This window comes from Toxorhynchites rutilus, chromosome 2 (assembly GCF_029784135.1).
Source record: "Toxorhynchites rutilus septentrionalis strain SRP chromosome 2, ASM2978413v1, whole genome shotgun sequence".
In the NCBI taxonomy this organism is placed as follows: domain Eukaryota; kingdom Metazoa; phylum Arthropoda; class Insecta; order Diptera; family Culicidae; genus Toxorhynchites; species Toxorhynchites rutilus.
In genome coordinates, this window is record NC_073745.1 from 265,874,577 (window position 1) to 265,894,939 (window position 20,363).

The 20,363-nt window shown below is 39.5% G+C and overlaps 1 protein-coding gene across 18 annotated transcripts in view; it reads right to left on the reverse strand.

Moving 5' to 3' along the window:
• Positions 1-20,363, reverse strand: part of LOC129765136 (protein vein) — a 150,966-nt gene that overhangs the window by 4,339 nt on the left and 126,264 nt on the right. For 14 of the 18 annotated variants that reach the window (XR_008741376.1, XR_008741388.1, XR_008741379.1 and 11 more), the window contains one exon: positions 8,547-18,420. Coding sequence is in view for 3 of the 18 variants with exons in the window: in XM_055765020.1 (XP_055620995.1) it covers positions 18,314-18,420 (107 nt within the window). In the remaining 15 variants the exon portion in view is untranslated. The remainder of the gene's footprint in view (positions 1-8,546; positions 18,421-20,363) is intronic. The other 4 variants (XR_008741389.1, XM_055765020.1, XM_055765018.1 and 1 more) reach the window with 1 other exon arrangement.

Below are 20,363 nucleotides of genomic sequence, written 5' to 3' on the forward strand. Positions count from 1 at the left end.
CGTTAATGAGGGCTTGGCCACCGTCTGAGCCGCTTCAGTGGGCTTCGACCACGACCGTTTGCGCTTCACGTTGTCGTAAGTGACCCACTTTTCATCGCCAGTCACCATCCGCTTCAGAAACGGGTCGATTTTGTTGCGATTCACATGCGTCGATACGGTCAAAAATGTTTTTTTGCGTCAACGTGTGTGGCACCCATACATCGAGCTTCTTTGTGAATCCAAGCTTCTTCAAATGGTTAATAACGGTTTGATGACTTATCCCCAGCTTTTGGCCGATGCTACGACTGCTACTATGCCGGTCTTTCTCGGCTAATTCAGCGATTTTGTCGCAATTTTCGACGACAGGCCTCCCGGAACGTGGTGCATCTTCGACGACCTCTACACCAGAACGAAAACGTTGAAACCATCGTTGTGCGGTGGAAATGGAAACTGTATCGGGTCCATAAACTGCACAAATTTTATTGGCAGCTTGAGATGCATTTTTGCCTTTGTCATAGTAGTACTGTAAAATATGTCGGATTTTCTCTTTATTTTGCTCCATATTTGCGACACTATAACTCACGACCGACTTAACCAAACAAAACACTGTCAAGGACTATATTATAGCGCGCAAAAATACTTTTCCAACAAACTATAGTATGACTCGATACAATGAATACAACTAGAACTACGCGCTTACAACGACACCTCGCGGAAATACCGCAGGACTTTTTTGACAGCCTAATATTTACTTTGAGAGTAATGAGTTTGGACAAATTCCATGTTATGTCAATTCATGAATTGTGGTAGATTACGTTCTACGTTACAAGTAAATTGAATGAATAAGTCTGATCGTAATACACGATGTCTTGGTCATTTCATTCATTTATCTTGAACTTCCAGAATATGTGAACGGAAGAATTGTCAAACGATCATTGTATTTGACACTTCCCTATGAAGTTATTACATCTCTTGAGTGTACGTACTTCTTGACCCACGAATTGGTTTAGTTATATGAACTTCAGGCACTCAGTTTCTATTTTGATATACACGTTGGAGGCATATTGTTGAATCAATCGACGTTATCGCAGCAAATGGTTGTCAACATTTTGCCTAAACTGCAAACGGTATGCGTAGAAGTTCAGTGAGCTGAAGATATGAAGACGTATCTTCCAATGTCGTCTTAAATAACCTAACCTAGTGTTCGTATCTGCTTTTGTAGTCCGTGTTAGGAATACACAATCCGAAGAGCCTAAATGCATGCGAGACCAACAGTACCTCCGGCTTGCATGAATTAATAACTTTTTATACTATAAAAGCTATACACTCAAAAGTTTCATCGTCTCCAGTATCTATAATGCCGATTTCACCAGACTCCTTGGGTTTGAAGTATGTGTTGGGGAAACCGTATTCCGTTGTTGTTACTCTGGCTGCTCCTTTTTTTCTGGGCAATTTGAGGAGCACAAATCGGGCCAATTAAAACGTGGAATACAGCTCGTTTAGATAATGCTTGACATTCCACAATGGTTCAATTGTTTCTCTCAGGAAAAATAAAATTCTGTTCATTTTGACAGATGTGTAGAAATATTGACTATCAATCGATGCAAACCTCTTTGTGATCTATTAAGAAATGCTCGAGTTATAATCATTCGAAACCTTTAATTTTTTCTTACGTGTTCAGTGTTCAGATTTTCATTTTACCCCCCAGATATTCCTGTTAAATGTTTTCCTTCGTATGAATATTTTCCTTAATAGCATTCTAATCAATGCCCCTTTGAAAAATGAATACTTCATTTAGAGATATATTGGGTTGGGGAAAAAGAAATGACGTATATTGTCAATATATGGCAACACTTAAACATATCTTGTGTTGTACTTATCGTATCGGGTCATACTATACGGCTATTTGAAAACGACAATCTGTGCTACAAGTGTCGTTTTGACTGTGTTGTGATTGTCCTTTTCAGTCTCAAGTTATAGCGCGTCAAAGATGGAGTCCACCAAGCAAGAAAGTGGTCGAAGCGCGGTGAGCGGGCCCAAACCATCGCCAAGCCCGGATTGACGGCCAGGAAGGTTTTGCTGTGTGTTGGGTGAGATTGGAAGGGAATCATCCACTATGAGCTGCTCAACTATGGCCAGACCCTCAACTCGGTTCTCTACTGTGAGCAGCTTGACCGTTTGAAGCAGGCGATTGACCAGAAGCGGCCGGAAATGATCAATAGGAATGATGTTGTTTTCCACCAGGACAACGCTCAGCCTCACACATCTTTGATGACCCGCCAGAAGCAACGGGAGTTCGGATGGGATGTCCTATTGCACCCACCGTATAGTCCGGACCTGGCTCCAAGTGATTATCGTCTCTTCCGGTCCATGCAAAACGCTCTTGGTGATACTAAGTTGGCCTCAAAAGAGGCTTGCGGAAACTGGCTGTCTGAGTTTTTTGCAAATAAGGAGGGGGGGGGGGGGGTTATAAGGGGGGGATAATGAAGTTGATTTCTAAATGGCAACAAGTTTGCGAACAAAACGGCGCATATTTGACTTAAATTGGATAATTTGAAGTATGTTAAATAAAGCGTAAAATTTCGATCAGAAATACTACCTTTCTTTTTCCCTAACCCTATATAATGAGAACATGGTCTGAACCTTCCTACTTCCAGTTTTTTTGGTTGTTTGTTTTAAAATTGTTTTGTTAGTATTACTGTTTTTTATACGGGAAACAACACCAGACTCACATAAAAACACTCTGACGTTCGAAAACAAAGAATTGATCACCCTCCGTATTTTCGTGACCTTGCTCATAGAGATGAACATTCCGTTGAAACTTTTAATGTCCATTTCAGGAAAGGGGTCAATCTGTTTTCTTTGTACTTAACAAGTTCAGCATAATTCATAACATATCTAAATCATGTAATTAATGAGAGAGTGAGAGAGAGAGAGTTAGAGAGTGAGAGAGAGAGAGTTAGAGAGTGAGAGAGAGAGAGTTAGAGAGCGAGAGAGAGAGAGTTAGAGAGTGAGAGAGAGAGAGTAAGAGAGTGAGAGAGAGAGAGTTAGAGAGTGAGAGTGAGAGAGAGAGAGTTAGAGAGAGAGAGAACAATAAAGGAGTTGGTGATGAATCCCTCATAGCGAAGGTATTTATGGTGGGTCCGGAAAAACTTATACAATGTGTGCTCTTATTGATAGTAATATCATGACACGGAAGAACTATTGTGGAAAGAAATTGGTAATATGCCCCATCTATGGAAAAGGTGACGGACTGGATTGTGAGAACTATCGTTTAATTACGATGGTACCTGCAACATTATGTCCTAGATTCTCATCCGCCGTTCATCTCCAATTAAGAGCAAATATGTGCGAGTACTTGGGCCGGTGTTATGTTCGATTGCCTGAAGACGGACCAGATTTTTACATTGCGGCAGATACTTTAAAAGTGTCGCTAGTATCAAGCTCCCACGCACCACATCTTTGCCGATGACATGTAAATAATCAGAAGAACACATACGGTGTTGTATGCCCGACTAAAACGAAGAAGGGTTGATCAAGGCGTTTAACACTAAAACCATGCTGGCGTAAGGAACTGACCGCAGATGAACCAAAATACGTGTAAGAAAAGCAGTTGTCAAAAATTAACTGAACATTCGAAATAGCCGTACTTGTCAGCATAAGTGAGAGACATGAGTACCAACAAAATGCCACAAAAAAAAAATTAGAACCGAATACACCTATCCCCCTATTTACATTGTACCTGTTTTACACGATTTCGCTTTTACACGGTTTATGAAATAACAAATTTTGAAAAATTTGAAAAATGTATATATGTAGTTCATATGTAAGCAAGTAGAATAGGATCATAGTTTTAACTACAAGTGCGATTTTATGTTCCAGAACTGGCAAGTTATCAATTTACTATCATTTTTGGAGTCTTGATGTGTAATTTGTGTCAATTTTTCAAGCTCTTAGAATGCCAAGAACATCGACAAAAATGAAAAGTAAAGAAGAGTTGTAGTTTTCGGCTTTCGACTGGAAATCTCTTTAATAAATTTAAGGATAAATAAAACAAAACAAATCTATGCAGCTGTTAATTGAATCTTTTATCACTAAGTCTGAAGTCGAATCTGAGATCTTCCCGAATTCGTTAACTGTTGAATCAGAATCGCATTAGGAATGCTCAAGTGATAATGATGACTTTATACTAATCAGAATAAAAATACCGGTAGTTCCTAAAAGTGGTGATAGCGAATAAACTTATTGCAATTTAGTTTCTTGAAGAATTCTTTGTTAATTTGTATCCAGAATCTATAATGAATTTCATAAGTAGATTTTTATAATTGTTTTATTTAAATAAATTATTGAATTGAGTATATATTGAGAGTTTATTTCGTTTTACACGGTTTTACATAGCAAAATCTAAGATTTGATTCTACACGGTTTTATCGGGAACCTATCTTCAGTGTAAATCGAGGGATAGGTGTATACGTAACCCGCGTAAATTCGAATGTCGCGATACTTTTTGAACAGACCTCGTATATGTCGCCTGTAGCGTCAACAGTGAAAATAGTAAAACAAATGAGCAATTTAACGAATAAAAGATGTATGTTTTGCGAGCGAATGCAAAGGTGAATAATGTATAATGCTTCTTTCATTCAGCTTGGTTCCCGTGAATGTTGTATGCCGCAATAAGGGTGATGTAGATGGTGGAGTGGGTTAGTAAGAGGCTGCAATTCCATAGAAAATCATTATTTCAGCGATACCAAGGTGATATTGTTATGGCTTATAGTGTCACTGTGTGTGACGTGAAATATAATCTGCAAACGAACATTATTTCACCAGATTTCACCGATGACTTAGAATAAGACTAATAATGAGAATAAGACAAAGGAAAGAAATCACAATACCATAGCTATCAATTGCCTATCAATTGAAAATGAAGCTTCATGATTTCATGTTTGTTTTGCCTCAAATTATCACGAAATCATAAGTATTTCCAATATTTCTTTGTTTCTTCCCCATAAACCTCATATTCAATGTATTCAATGACGCCTTTTTTTTTGTTTACCGATTCACATATACTTCGTCTATCTTTCCATACTGTTATGTACAGGGCTTGACAGTTTCGAAACTAAAAGATGAAATTGACTTTTTTACTTATACCTTTCTCTTCAGCCAATTTCAGTTTCGGTTGTGTGTACTCACTACGCATACTGAAACATCTATTCTTCAATTTCGTTTTCGTTCTGCTGTTGGTCCCCCTTGAATTTGAAGCAGATGCTTTCATTTGACGATTGAAACTGCCTGATTCATTATGGCCCATATGTCACTTTCAGTTAGACTTTCCGAGATCTCGCACAGAACGCAAAAGAGACAATGTGCTTTGCGTTATCCAGTCTCGCATCTCATAAAGTCGTTGGGAGCTGTCTGCAACAAATGAGCGAGGCAGAAGGCAGCCGAGCGAGCAGACTACCTGTGCGCGCTTAAATTTCGAGAGACGAGTATCGATTTTTTTCTTCCTCACAACTCTTCCATGTGCAAGCGATGAGACTGGGCTTTAGTACGCGAGCTTGGGATTGGCTCTTTCTCTTCTCTTACGTAAAAATTTGTAATGCGTTCAGGAATGCCTTGTCGCGTTTCGATGCGAACGATGCAAATGTGTTGTGTGCACGAAGAGATGCTCGTGCATTAGTGCTCGCGAGACTTTCTCGTGATATTCGGTCAAACCTTCTGTGATCTCGCACAGCACGTAGAAAAAACAATGTGCTTCGCCCTATTCACCCTCGTATCTCACACAATCATTACGAGCCGGGAGCTGAATGAATGGATTGGATGACTTTTGCAGCGATATTTATTTGAAACAGTTCTTCATCACTACGTGCCATATTAAGAAGATTAAAATTTTAACACCAGAAGCACAACTTCCCCTGACAGCACCAAATGTCACTTCGAGGCAGGTACACGAGAAAGTCTCGCGAGCACTACATGCATACAACACATGTGCATCGCTCATGTTGAGGTGCAACGAGGTATTCTTGAGCTCATCTCAATATTTTACAACATAGAAGAGAAGGAGCCGAATCCAGGCTCGTGTGGTCTCATCGCTTACACATGAAGGGGTTGTGAGGAGGAGAAAATCAATACTCGTCTCTCAAAATTTAGGCGCGCGTGCACAAGAAGTCTAAAGACCTCTCAATAAATATATAAAATTGAAAGAGCCAATCCCAAGCCCGTGTGCTAAAGCCCGATCTCATCGCTTGCACATGAAAGGGTTGTGAGAAAGAGAAAATCGATATTCGTCTCTCGAAAATAAAGCGCGCGCACAGGAAGTCTGCTTTCAGTTTCAAATATGAAAGAACGATCACTGTTTTTCCTGGAAGTGGATTATAAAGAAGCATACGAGGATATATTAGCCTTACAACCAGTGCCAACAACAGATTACGCCTCCTGTCATACCGCACATTCATTCACATAGTTATTTTCATTAGTTTCAGTGAATACGGTTCGATCTCCAACGAAATTTTCGTTCGAAATGAGACGCTTTCATTCGGTACAAGAATCTTTCATTTTCATTTGACGATTTGATCATTTCACTTCTGTATGAATAATGAAAGGAATGACAGTGAAATGAAACGAGACTGTGCGATGCTGAAGTTATATTCTCTTTATTTAGCGTGAAGAGAGAGTTGCACTACTTTCAGCCTGCATGAGTTTGCATGATTGAAATGATTAAATTGAAAGGCGATAGTCTCATTATTGAGTGACGATGCATCAATTGAAGTGAAATTGTAAGGCCCTGGTTATGTGTAATCTTTTTAAGTTACACAGTTGAATCTTCTGTCAGAAGCTAATTTTGTTTTTTGTTCGTTATCACCCGTTTAACGGTTGTGAGTACAAGAGGGGAACCATTTGGATATTTTATTAGAAGAAATATCAATAACTTTGAGTAGAGTTGAGATATTGGGCCTGATTCTTGAATACACTTCACGGTGAAATGTATCCGCGATGACAACGGAACGGTGTCGACATCTGGATACGAAATTAGTTTCCCACCAAAACTCATTATTATAATATCAAATTATCTTCAGATAAAATTTTTGCATGAGATTATTATGCCACATGAAGAAAACAAAACTTTCCTTTCACATTGAACACCAGTTCAGTACGAAGAATTTAATTTTCATTAATAATTTTTATTAGAAAAGTGCTCATTCCGTCTGTAAACTCATTATTATCTTCGACACTTCACTAACTCGTAAAACGTAGCTCAATGGCATGCCGTGATTTCTAAAACCGGACAAACCATGCTCAGAGGTGGACAATCCATGATAATAATTTCTCTTTGAGGAAGATCGTTGAAAAACATAGAAATTTGAATAATTTCAATGCCTTATGATAGTATTAGCAACTAGAGACTTGGGGCTTTCCAACTCGTATTGATGATGTCATTTTCATGAAGAAAAATCGATTTGCATTTACCGGACATACCAAGATCATTTACCCTACATAATTTTGGTAAAATAAATCAAATATTGTCGAAAATACTTCATTTTCTGAGTAACACAATTTATTGCTAAACTATTGAACAGAAAATCCAATTTACCTTATCAACCAGCTTTCATTTGGTTCCTAGAACGTTCATGTAGGACCTTTCCATAGAGAGATATTCAGGTTGAATGAAATATAATCCCGCCCTCCGTCTTTGATCAAGAATTATTCAATATATAACCATCGTACCGCAAATTAAAAGGCAGTTTTGAAGACTCCAATAAATTCTGCACAAGGATAATTTGTTACTTTGACAAAAAAAAATTATTTAAATTTTTTGCATCGATTTCAAAAAAGTGCCAAGTTTAATCCTAATATATCGATATAACATACATGGCAAGCTTTTTATTACTGGTAACAATCGGTACCGGTCAAACATGATCATCGTCGAATAACATGATTTGTTAAAAACTAAAACAATAAATTAATACCTTATTCAAGGAAAATCTCATCTCAAAATCCTGTGCAAAGAATTCTGCAACAATATTCATTCCCCAGTGCGGCAGTTGGCCAACTAGGTCGAGCTTTCCGACCTTTTTTCCAAACCAAGTGAATCTCATTCTGTGGCGTGTTTGTGGTACCGGTAGACGTCACCGAATAATCACCGATTGATTTGTAGATAAGTGAAACTAAGGAGTGGAACAAAACATCATCGTGCAAACAACAATTGTTAAATTATAAAGCTACGAAATGAAGACTCATGCACCGGAAAAAGTTAACCTTCCCCGATCATCGGAAGGAGCAAGGAACAGCGGCGAGGTAGCTAGATAGATGAGTGAGTGGAGGTGAAGAAACATAAAAGCAACAAATAAAGCACTGATAACGATCTGTGGAAATGGTGGGAGGTAAAGTGGAATAAAATGGGTGAGGAAAAAAAATGTATACAATATACGTTAGATGGGAAAAAAGTACGAAAAACAACAAAGAGCCGCGTAATTTCGGCGCGCTAACAGGCGAAAGACGCTCTCAAGAGTGCCACAAACAAAAGATAAGCACACCAAAATAATAGATTCATATAAATTAATTAGGCTTACCTTGCCTCGTCATGTCAGAGTTGTTTCGGGTAAGCCTGGGTCCCATCCATCCGAAGAAGGGAGAAACAAATGCCGGTGCATTCGCGCAATTTTTCCATGTCGAGGTTTCAAAAATGCGATCGTCCGGTTTTGTGGGTTCTTTTTCGGTTCCATCGTGAACAGGCAGGAGAGTGTGGCGTTTCGGGAGGCGTTGGTACTTACGGAAGTGTCAAAAGTAAGGCGTGAAGAATGAAATCTCAAAAAAGGAAGGGTGGGTAACACACGTTGAAACGAAGTTTGAATAGAGACCTCAATGAGGAAATTAAAGGGGGAGAAATAGGAACGGCACGTTGTGGAAGCATTGTAGTTTGAAAGTCATCGCCAGCAGGATGAGCCCGGCCGAGTGTGACGGATTTGGGGATAAACAGTTACTTGAGTGACTGACAATCTTAATAAGGTGGCTAACTACTTGTTGCTAGTTATAGGATAGTTTTGGATGGGAGATTAGATTTTGCGATGGGGTGAAACTCATATTATTAGCTGCGAATAACAGCAGAATTGCATCGTTGCTTCGCTGAGCGGCGTTCGTTACTATTCCGTAGGTTAACAGATTATTTTCGGATTTATTTTGTGAAGAAGTACCAGTTGGATGGAAAGAGGGATAGCATGAGATGTTTGTGCTAATTAGATATACATGAATGATTCAACTAACCCATAACAAAATGTACCGAAGGCGACAAGTTGACTCTTAAAATTGCGAACTACTCGAGGAATGGATTTGTACAGGTTTGCCAAATATTAAAATTGATTAGGCTAGTCTTTTAAGTGCGTGTTTTATCAATGGAGAACTTGTGATGAATTAAAAGTATTCACTTGAATACAATTAAGCATTTTTGCTATTTTTTTGGCTAAGCATTCGTGGATTGTTTTCTCTTCCGTATACAGGTTCGACGAATAAACACCCTTTTTTTTACATTTTTGGTAATCCCTTTTCATGTAAAATACCTGCTGTCCCGAATATTCTTATTTATAAATTTGTTCGATATTTGAAAGATTGATTTTTTCCATTCCCATTCCCAACTTTTTTGATCGTATGTTTGTACTTGAAAAACTCACGTAAATCGATTTTTTTTCTTTCGATATTTTCGATCAACCAGAGACCTGACAACTTTATGAACAAAACATTGAAAAGTGTCAGAATAAAGTGCCGGAGGAAGACAAGAGCTCCAGAATACACTGAGAAGCAGATTTATACACTGTAATCTCAATGGTTGATAGGAAAAATATTCCGAAAAATATTTTGTTTTAAACGACAAAAGTTACTTCCGTCTATCGAAGACGTACGTTCCCGGAACCGATCGATACTATTCTATGGATAGTTTCACTGCATCTCCGAACATAAAATATAAATTTAATCATAAGTTTGAACAGAAAATGATGTTTTACATTGTCATTTCCGAGCGAAGTATTTCTAAGACATGGTTCAAGCCCTCCTCTGGTTTGGCGAATGTTCGAAGAAAATTTTGATTTCGTTTCTACAAGGGATTTGGGCTCCTTGCTGTACAACTGTGTATAACTGGAGAGCCACGAATTGAAAAAAAAAACTGATTGATAGAATCGAGAGAAGTATTCGCAAGGCTGACATGAAGGCCGTTAAGCGCGCTCGTTCCGACATCAGACGGAAGCTTTGCCGAACAGCCGATCACGGACCGTTTTCAAATGTTCACTTTTTCTTTGAACAATGAACATTTCAGTAAATCAGATCTTCTTTAAGTATGTTCGTCTTTTTTTTGACAGCTTGAGAAAGAAATTCTATAATTTTAGTTGCCACCACTTATAATGTGCAACAAACCTCAAACCGCGATGACCGTCTGCTAAAGTCCGCGCTGAAAAATACGTCGTGGCTGGCTTCCAAAAATACCAGCAAAGGAATTTCGCCTCGGAAAAGATAAGTTGGAGGTGTCTTGAAGTAATTTTTTCAAGATGTCAAAATGTCAAAATGAAATATCTTATTTGGCCGGCTTTTTGCATCTGTGGCAAGCGAAATGTCCGCCACAACAGTTAAATTTGTAAAACTGAGAGCCCCCCAGAAACTTGTCTTTTACCAAATGAAAATACTCCGGATTTGTATGATACTTATTCGTTGCATTTCATCTCTCTAGACTTGAATCCACCAAACTGTCCCGAATAACGTCCGGTCGGACCCTATTTGGGGCATGATGAAGGGGGAACTCGGAAAGACCAACAGATGCAAGCAACAGATGCGAAAGATATGCAAAGAAAATGGGAAAAAAAAACGAAATAAGGTGCCAGATACGACTGTACAACCTCTTTTGAATGAAGAGGAGCTTAAGCGCTGAAACTTCTACCAAAGAGCTTTTAATAATTGATTCAATATATGTAAATTGAACTTGATACGCGTACAAAATTGTCCTACGAATTTGTTTTTTATCCGATAAATTCAAGAGAATCGAGGTTGAGATAGGGTCCTCGGACTAACAACCCACTGCACCCAAAATCAACAATCTATTACGGAAACCCAAGTTAGAAGAATATGGACTGATTTAACGGCAAATACTTTTAGCATGAAACAACGCACACGAATTGGAACATATAATGATCCTGGCGCAGCAGGATAAGTTGGCTCAACTGGTTAGCGAGGCGAGGCGCATGAAGCTCGAGATCCTGGGGCTGAGTGAAGTCCGTTGACTGAACTTTGGAGAGCACCGGCTACCTTCGGGACAGATACTATTGTTCTCTGGTATACGTGGTGACAACAATGCACACTACTGTGGAGTTTGCTTCCTGCTCATCGTGCGAACCCACGCAGCACTCTTGAAGTGGGAGCCTATAAGCATCAGGGTGATCGTAGCCAGATTCAGAACACGGGTGCGAAACCTAACAATAATTCAGAGTTACGCGCCAACCAACGCTGCCGAGCCACAGGAGAAGGAGAGCTACTACAACCAGCTAATTGCCGCCGTGGACAAGATTCCGAAAGGTGGCATCAAGATCCTGATGGATGGGATTCGACAACATGGACTAAAGCCTGTTCACGTTAAATTTCGGACACTTTTCTTTCAGTGTAGTTTATGAAATATTTCACTTACATGACAGCTGAAACCTTCCTCTTTATTTCGATGTCCAACATGTTTACATTCTTCTTCAGTTTGGTAAAATGGCGTCGAATCAAGGGGAAGTACGCAAACGCATTTTGCGCGAACGGCAGCAAAATCCACACTGTCGGTACGCGATCTCGCCAAAAAGCTAACACTGCCGAAGAGTACCGTGTTTAGTGTGTGCAAATCGTTTGACCAGCGCTTAACTGTGGATCGGAAGGTTGGAAGCGGAACAAATCGAAAAGTATGCTCCCGACAGATGGACCGAAAGGTGGTTCTCATTATTGAGAAACATCCCAACCTTTCAGTTAGAAATGTGGCTCGAAAGGTTGGAAAATCAAAATCATATGTACAAAAAGTTAAGCAGAGGCATGGACTGAAGGCGTACAAAGTGAAAAAGGTGCCCAATCGTGATGATAAGCAAAATGTCACTGCAAAAAGCCGTGCTAAGGTGCTCTACACCCAGTTTTTGCAAAAATGTTCATGCACCATAATGGACGATGAAACTTATGTTCTCGAAGACTTCAAACAGCTTCCGGGTCTCACTTTTTATACTGCAATGCGAAGGAATACCGTAGCCGAGTGTTTCCGGACCAAGAAGCCGTCTAAATTCCCCATAAAGTACTTGGTTTGACAGGCCATATGCAGTTGTAGCCGAAAATCCAAATCTTTCGTCTCTACCGGCACTATCAACAAAGATGTCTACGAGAAGGAATGTCTCCAGAAGCAGTTGCTACCATTCATAAGAAGCCACAACTCTCCAGCGTTGTTTCAGCCAGATTTGGCCTCTTGTCACTATGCATCCTGGAATGGTATAATGCACATGAGGTCAAATATGTGCCAAAAACAGCAAATCCACCGAACTGTCCAGAACTTCACTCAGCGGAAAAGTACTAGGCTCTGATTAAGCGAAAACTATTCGAAACTAAGAAGAAAGCGAATTGCATTAATGATTTCAAGAGGAGATGGAAAAGCGCCGCCGCCAGCATATCTGAGGATACTGTACGGAACCTAATGGCAGATGTTTCCAAGAAAGTTCGTGGATTTTACAGACAACGTAATTAACATCGAAGTAAGCTTTCCTTGTTTCAAATATAGACTATTTTACTGAAATAAACAATCCATTTTGTTTTATTACGTGAATTTTTGTTTTACTGGTATCATCTTGGTGTCCGAAATTTAACGTGGACAGGCTTTATGTGGACGAGATGAGTAAAAACGGCGAACTGCTTGCGAACTGTTTGGTGGCAACAACGATATATCATGATTGGGGGCACGCTCTTTCCCCATCGATCAGTACACAAAGTTACATAGGTATCAAATAATGGTTACACTGAGAACCAAATTGACCACATCTGCATCAGTCGAATGTTTAGAGGGAGCCTGCTTGACGTGCGGAATAAACGCAGTGCCGACATCGCTTCCGACCACCATCAAAGATCGGTCGTCGATTTAACACACGTCGACTAAAAGATCCTAACGTGAAATGGTCCTTTGTGGATGAACTTGGGACCCGAGCCGAGGCTGTTCCTGTTGGTGGCAGCGTTGAGGACCAGTGGACCGCCGTCAAGAACGGATTTATCGCAACTAGAGAGAATCAACCTGGGTGAACTGTGCACCCGGAGGAACGAATGTGTCTCGGAGGACACATGGAAGGGGAAAGAGGCTAGAAGGAACCCCAACGTCGCGATGGAGCGACGAAGAACCAGGTCAGGAAAAGAAAAAGCCCGTCGTCGGTATCGTGCCCTCGACCTGGAAGTAAAGCACTCGGGTCTACGCGACAAGCGAGCGTGGGCTGACTCTCTTGCTAACGAGGGGGAGAGAGCCGCTGCAACCGGCAACCTTCATCTCCTCTACGATGTTTCACGACGCCTGAATGGAAGAAGGATAAGCACTAAGATGCCTGCGAAAGACGCGATTGGTCAGTTGATAATCGACCCCATTGATCAGCTGAAACGCTGGTTCGACCACTTCGTGCAGCTGCTCCAAGTGCCCGTGAGCAACCAGGCACCAACACCCCAGCGTGAGCCGACTTCTGTGAGACGCATTTCCCGCGTCAACACAGAGGCGCCGTCATTGCGAGAAGCAGCAGCAATCAGAAGTACGAAATCCCATAGAGCTCCAAGGGTCGATCGTATATCAGCCGAGATGCTCGAAGCTGACCCCGCACTATCAGCAAAAATAATGCATCATTTAGTCGTAAATGTCTGGGAAACTGCAACATTTCCGGTCGCCTGGATGCAGGGCATCCTTATCAAGGTTCCAAAGAAAGGGGACCTGACTGAATGCGACAACTTGCGAGACATCATGCTGTTGTGCGTAGTTCTCAAAGTCCTGTGCAAAGTAATCCTCAACCGGGTCAAGAAGAAGATAGATGCGACGCACCGACGGCAGCAGGCGGGATTTAGAGTTGGTAGGGTCTGTGACGGCCACATTGCTACGCTGCGCATCATCATTGAGCAAATCAATGAATTCCAGGAGTCTTTTTACCTGGTGCTCATCGATTATGAGAAAGATTTCGACCGCCTCAACCACGATAACCTCTGGAGTTCCCTGAGACGCAAGGAAGTTCAGGATGAACTCGTCCAAAATACCCAAAATACCTATATTTCAACAATTGATGTTGTCAATGATATCGACCTCGGCCTCAAGCCTTGTTTAGTAAGTCAATGGTCTGGATTACATGCATAACTGTTGGTAACCAAAATTTTGGAATTTTATCGAGACCTTGGATAGGATGCTCAACAACAAACGAGCTCAGAGGGAAATGAAAGTATGTTGTAAGCTCTCTCTCTCTCCCTCTCTCTATGCTTGCTAAGTTTTGTTCAAAATACCGTCGAAATAATAAATTTAAGCTTGGCGACCTGGTCGCATGCTCTTCCGCGGCTGGCCAAAAAAATAATGTCAGCAAGACGAAAGCTTCAGATGTCAACACGGTCACGCTTTCCAGGTCCACAGTTAGCTGGACAATCAGTGGAGAGGGTCGGGAGTTTCCAACATCTTGATAGCCAGATTGCGTCAGATGATGGTACGAACATCGAACATCGATGTATGCGCGCTGATCGAGAAGGCGAGGACTGCCTTTGCGAGTCTGAGGAAGACATGGAGGTCAAATCAGATCAGTCTCTACATCAAAATCCGGATTTTTAATTCCAGCGTAGAATTTGTGCTGCTTTACGCATGTGAGACGTGGGACGTGTTAGCAGAGAACGCGCGGAAGCTTCAGGCCTTCGAGAACCGATGCCTGAGGTACTTAATTCGGGTCTGATAGCCAGACGGCTGGATCTCGAATGACGAGCTCCATCGTCGTTGCCATCAGATGTCAATTTTGACAGAGATCCAGGAGCGTAAGTGGAGGTGGGTCGTCCACACATCACGCAAAAGTGGCACTGGAACCCGCAAGGACATCGCAGCAGTAGCAGACCCAGAGGTTCCTGGTGACGGAGCCTCACAAACGAGATGAAAGGAGTCGACCCAAATTCGACCTGGACACGGGTCGAGACGAGAGCTGCGGATCGCCCAAGATGGAAGTTTTAACGAATTCACTATGCTCTCAGCGTGGAGCGCAGCAGCAAAAAGTAAGTAAATAAAATTAGTTATGGTGATATTTTGTATAGAAAAGTCTTTTAAGGGGAGACCCCTGAAAAACCAGAATATAATTAATTTTCGTGAATTTTTTTCGGATGTTACGATTAAAATGAAGTTTCGTGTATTTTGGTGATTGTTTAAGGTATATTCGAAGATGTATTTTCCATTTTTTGAGTTTGCGAATAATGATTGTGACGCTGTTGACAGCTGGATACGTAGATGCTGTCTGAAAATCGTTACCTTGCTGGTGGTATCGGTTCTGAAGCAACGGGGTGTCGTAGAACAAATTCCAATGAATACTATGAAACTTTAGGAAAATACCTAAAGCTTTACATAGAGATTTTTTCTATGAAAAATCTCTAAATAGCGATTTCAAAAAATCGAAAAAAGGGATATCAAAAAACCGCTATGTAACGCCTTAGATAATCCATTTTTACATGCTGATAAAAAATTACAGCTAAATCGGTCGAGTAGATTCTGAGATATCGATACCACCAGTTGAAATGACATGGTTTCGAGAAAAACGCGTGTTAAAATTCGTACAGCAATACTATATCCCTTGATGTGACTTCATTCTTTTGACTGTAACTTTCCAAGGAAAAAAAATATCGAAGATTTCTTTTAGGACAACATTTCTGAGGGCATAAGCTTCCCAAGAATGCAAAAATCAAAAAAATCATTTTTTTCGATTTTCCAGACCGGGGTCCCTCCTTAACTACTTTGAGATGATGTAAGAAATTGAGGAGGAAAACAAACAAAATTACTAACTACGATCGACGAGAGAAGTCAGCATCCAATTTTGTTCACAAGTATAAATTGCACTATCAAATTTCCATATTGTTAAATTGATGATAAACATAGATGCTGATAGAAAATCTTTCAAGAAAGAACTTCAATCAACTATCATGTTATAAAAGTGTTCCATTTAAATGTAGTCAACCATGTACACTCTGTCCAATTTCTATAAGACCAGTCTTGTCTGCCAATTTTCACGTGAGACGAATATGATTTCAATTTATAACAAGATGTGTTTGTATTGGTGAACGCTATAAAATATATGATCGCATACGTGTTATGTGCAAGTGCGCGATTTGATCGAATTTCGAATTTTTCACTTTTTCCAGTGTCCATTATAGATTATTGTATCTGTTTCATCGTTTTAAAAGAGTGGAATTCAAAATGGTTTTATAGCAACTGGTTGACAAAAATAAGTATTGCATGCACCGATAAGAAAAGAACAAAAAGACCTAAGCATACTTCATTTATTTTCTGTGCGTAATTTTTCGATGATGCTCAATTTTTTTCTATGATGACTTCTGCGCAAATTACATTGCTTTGTGTTCGGTTTTTAAACTGAAATAAATTAATTCTTTTATTCTGAGTAACAAAATTTATTACAATTTGCCTATGCTCTTTCTATCCTTACGTCATGGCATCCTTCAAGATCTTCTTTTTTCTCTCTACAGATTGGTAAACGAGTAGGAATTCTCGAACTCGCCTCTAAAATCCGTTTAAAATAGAGGGAAAGTAATACTCACAATGTTATCACCTATCAGTTTTATGTACAATTTGTTACAAGATCTAGTTTTTCTGCTGATGATGCTGTCCACTAAGTTATTTTCTCACTGCTTTAATAAGCAGTCTATTCAAGTCGTCGCGAAAGGGAAAAATCGGTAACATTTCTGGACAAGTTGTTCAATGTCTGAAAACTTTTTTCGTGATGTTTTTTTGAATTTCGTCTACACACTCACTTACAGCTTGGAATTACAACCAAACCAAACGTAATTATTTAATTATTCAGATATCTTACACTGCTCGTGGACAAAAACCGATAGTTTTACCTACTTGTGTTGAATCCTCCATCAGAATTGATCTCTCTCTCTTTTGATTATGTTCCGTGGTACCTGTTTACTCGGGCAGTTGAACAAAAATAAATCTTTCAGTCGAACTAGAAGATACCATCACTAGTTTGAGTCGTGTAGATTCGCAAAACGTGCAAAATTAAAGTTCAAAGATTTCAAATGACAGCTTAGTGCAGAACAGGCAGTTATTATGTCACCTCAAAAATCAGGGAAAAGAAGCGCTTGCACCAAACACCATCCTGCGTTTGACTCAATCAATTGATAGAAATCGCGAATAAGAAGTATGCTTTGGTAAAGTGGCAAGCGTGGCACAGAATTTGTTGTTCATCTATAGTTCGCAGATTGGGAATCAATTGGGAAAAGTTGGGAAATGGAAATGGGAAGGAAACGGAACGATGAATCGTCTGCTGTCGGCTCGAATGTACCCAAATCGTGTGACAGTTCTTCGAGTTCCAGCCATCACAAATAGTACGATAGCGAGATATATAACACCAATTGTCAAAGTAAGATAGTCGCGTTCGCACTTCGAGATTGAATTCGTTGGCCTAAAAACTACATAAAAATCGTATCTCGAAAATGAGTATCAGGTTTGTTGGTCGAACGGTTTGATTCAAAACAAAATTTGTTCTGTTAGTTCAATTGATTTATCCAAGATTTGGAATGTTTTCTTCGAGTTATAAATATTTGGCTTATAAATTAACGTTTATCATTAATCAATATAAATAATATTTTTTACACATTATACACAAATTTGTACTATAAATTCGTAATTATATAAAAAGAACATTCTTCTTTTTTCACGTTATTATACAAGAAAACATGATTTCGTTCTCCATTATTTACAATTAGAAAAGGATGCTATTAGATACTTTTCTCCCTATATCCAGTGAAATGAAGCTCATTATAACTAATTTTTGGCATCTTGCTTTCTAGAAATAGGAAAAAGGAAGTCAAGCGAAGTGCAGAAATCGGTTTCGATATTTCGATATTTTCTTTTCAACGAGAGCCAGTGTGTGGTCAATTCTGTCCACAGTCGCCCACAAGTGGCCAAGAAATACTTTCGTCGTTTGGATTGGTGAACCAATCATCCGGTTCGCCAGAAGGGTTCATGTTGAGGAAATGGGGGAACGACGGGAGGTTTCATGGGAGGTATTCTTTGTCGTCTATAATATGTTAATTCAACAATTGGTGTTATAAAGCCGATTTTAGCAATAGTAACCTCCATATCCGTAGCCGTACGAGCAGTCCTGGTGCTTGCTGGATGTCGTTGGGTGGTAATCGATGTCTTTGTTTTCGCACTTGTTCCCGGAGAAACCCTTGGGGCACCTGGAATAGGAAGCGAGAGTTAGCAGTTGTAGTAAGAGCGTCAATGTGGTGTACGATTTGTGGAGATTATTATCAATATTTTGAAAACATTTTAACTCCCGGTGGAATCTGTGATAGACTCTTTTGGAAAATAAATTGTAGGCAAAGAGGTTAACAATCGTAATCGAAATTTATTATTTAAATTAATGTCTACTGAACAAACAAAATAAAATAATTATGTCGAAGGTCCTTCATTTTTGGAAAAAAAATACTTCCACCTGGACAGAGGCATTTGGGTATTTTATAGTGTAAATCAACATTTCGCACCAGTTCCATATGAAAAATCTAGATAACAATATTCATTGGCATCCCAAATCATACGTTTTGCTTCGTATTTCGAAAAAAAAGTCCTAGCGGATTTTTGACAAATTTTTTTTTCAAGATCTCGTTTCTTGCAATTCTGCGACATTTGGCATCAAAAAAATTTTTTTTTGAAAACCTCGAGTTCTTTTACTACCCCCATGGGTGATTTTTCGATTTTCAAAAAACCCAAACTTTGACCGCCTTGCGCCACTTTCCCTTGAGTCCGATCGAGCTGAAATTTTGCATGGGGTGTTTTTTCAAGGTGGTGAACATTTTGTATGGGGTAACTTTTAGAAATTTCAGGGTCTATTTTTTCTCAAACATTCATTGGCACCCTACAGTACACACCGAAACAAAGTTGAAATGTTTTGTTGTCAACACCGTTCGCTTTAAGGTTCGAACATCCTTACTGCACCGTATCCTTACACCGGTTTATATACCCAGTTTTGAATCGCGCTCGAATCTAGTAGGGGAACTTTGGGTAAGACAGTAATCGGCAGGATTTTTCAGCGCTTATAACTTCCATTTCTCATTATAATACAATTAAACGTATTGTAGCACAAAAAACCACGTCTATCTTCATAAAATAATGATAACTTTCACCGCTTCTTCAAAATTTAAATACGTTTTTTTATGCTCCAAACGTCTTATTTTGGAGCATAAAAAAACGTATTTAAATTTTGTAAACTTCAACACATTCTCAAATGTTACCAGAGCTATGAGTTTGAGTTTGAATGAAAAATTTTTAAAAATCATGTTTTATTTAAAAATGCAATTTTCTAATTCATCTCATAATAGGGCATATCGCTCCAGTATGGAGATTACTAAAGAGTTCCAGTGTTACCAAATCACTCAGATATTTTCAGCAAATGTTTTATGCCTGGATGGTTTCTGAAAAGCATAAAACCATTTTCACATATCTTTTCTTGTATTATGTAATAAAACCCATAACGAACACAATCATTACAATGTTTCTTACTTCTAAAACCCATCCACTATTAAGAATAATACAAACCACAAAGAAACAAAATAAAAACTCATAAATTTTTTTTATCCCATTCATTTATTTATTTGGCTCATAAGCATTTTAGCTGTAACAGAGCCGGGTTTTAATCGTGTACATGTAGTAGTTAGTAGTAGCCATTTAGGTGTTAAGTTTTCTGTTCCATTATACATTATGGTAAATTACACAGTAGTAGCCATTTAGGCGTAAGGGTATTCTTTCTGTTCTTCCATTGTCCAGAAGACCGGACAGCGGAGACAGTTGATATTGATCATTGTTGGGTTATTTATAGAACAGCAGACCGATGTTTCTAGCAGAGCAGAGCAGTTGTATGGATGAATCGATCTTTGTTCCACCGTGGATCGATTTCCATCGCTGATGATGGTTGCGTGCACGTAGTTATTCTATAACAACACAAAGATGGTCAGTTGAGGGCCCTGAGTTTGAACTCACGATCGATCGCTTGGTAAGCGAACGCGTAACCAAGTGGCTACGAAGACCCCCAACTCATAAATATAACGGCCAAAAGTATGGCAGCCCATTTGTGAACAGCGCCACGTAGCAATATTTTTATGAGCAGCGGCACATATTAATACGA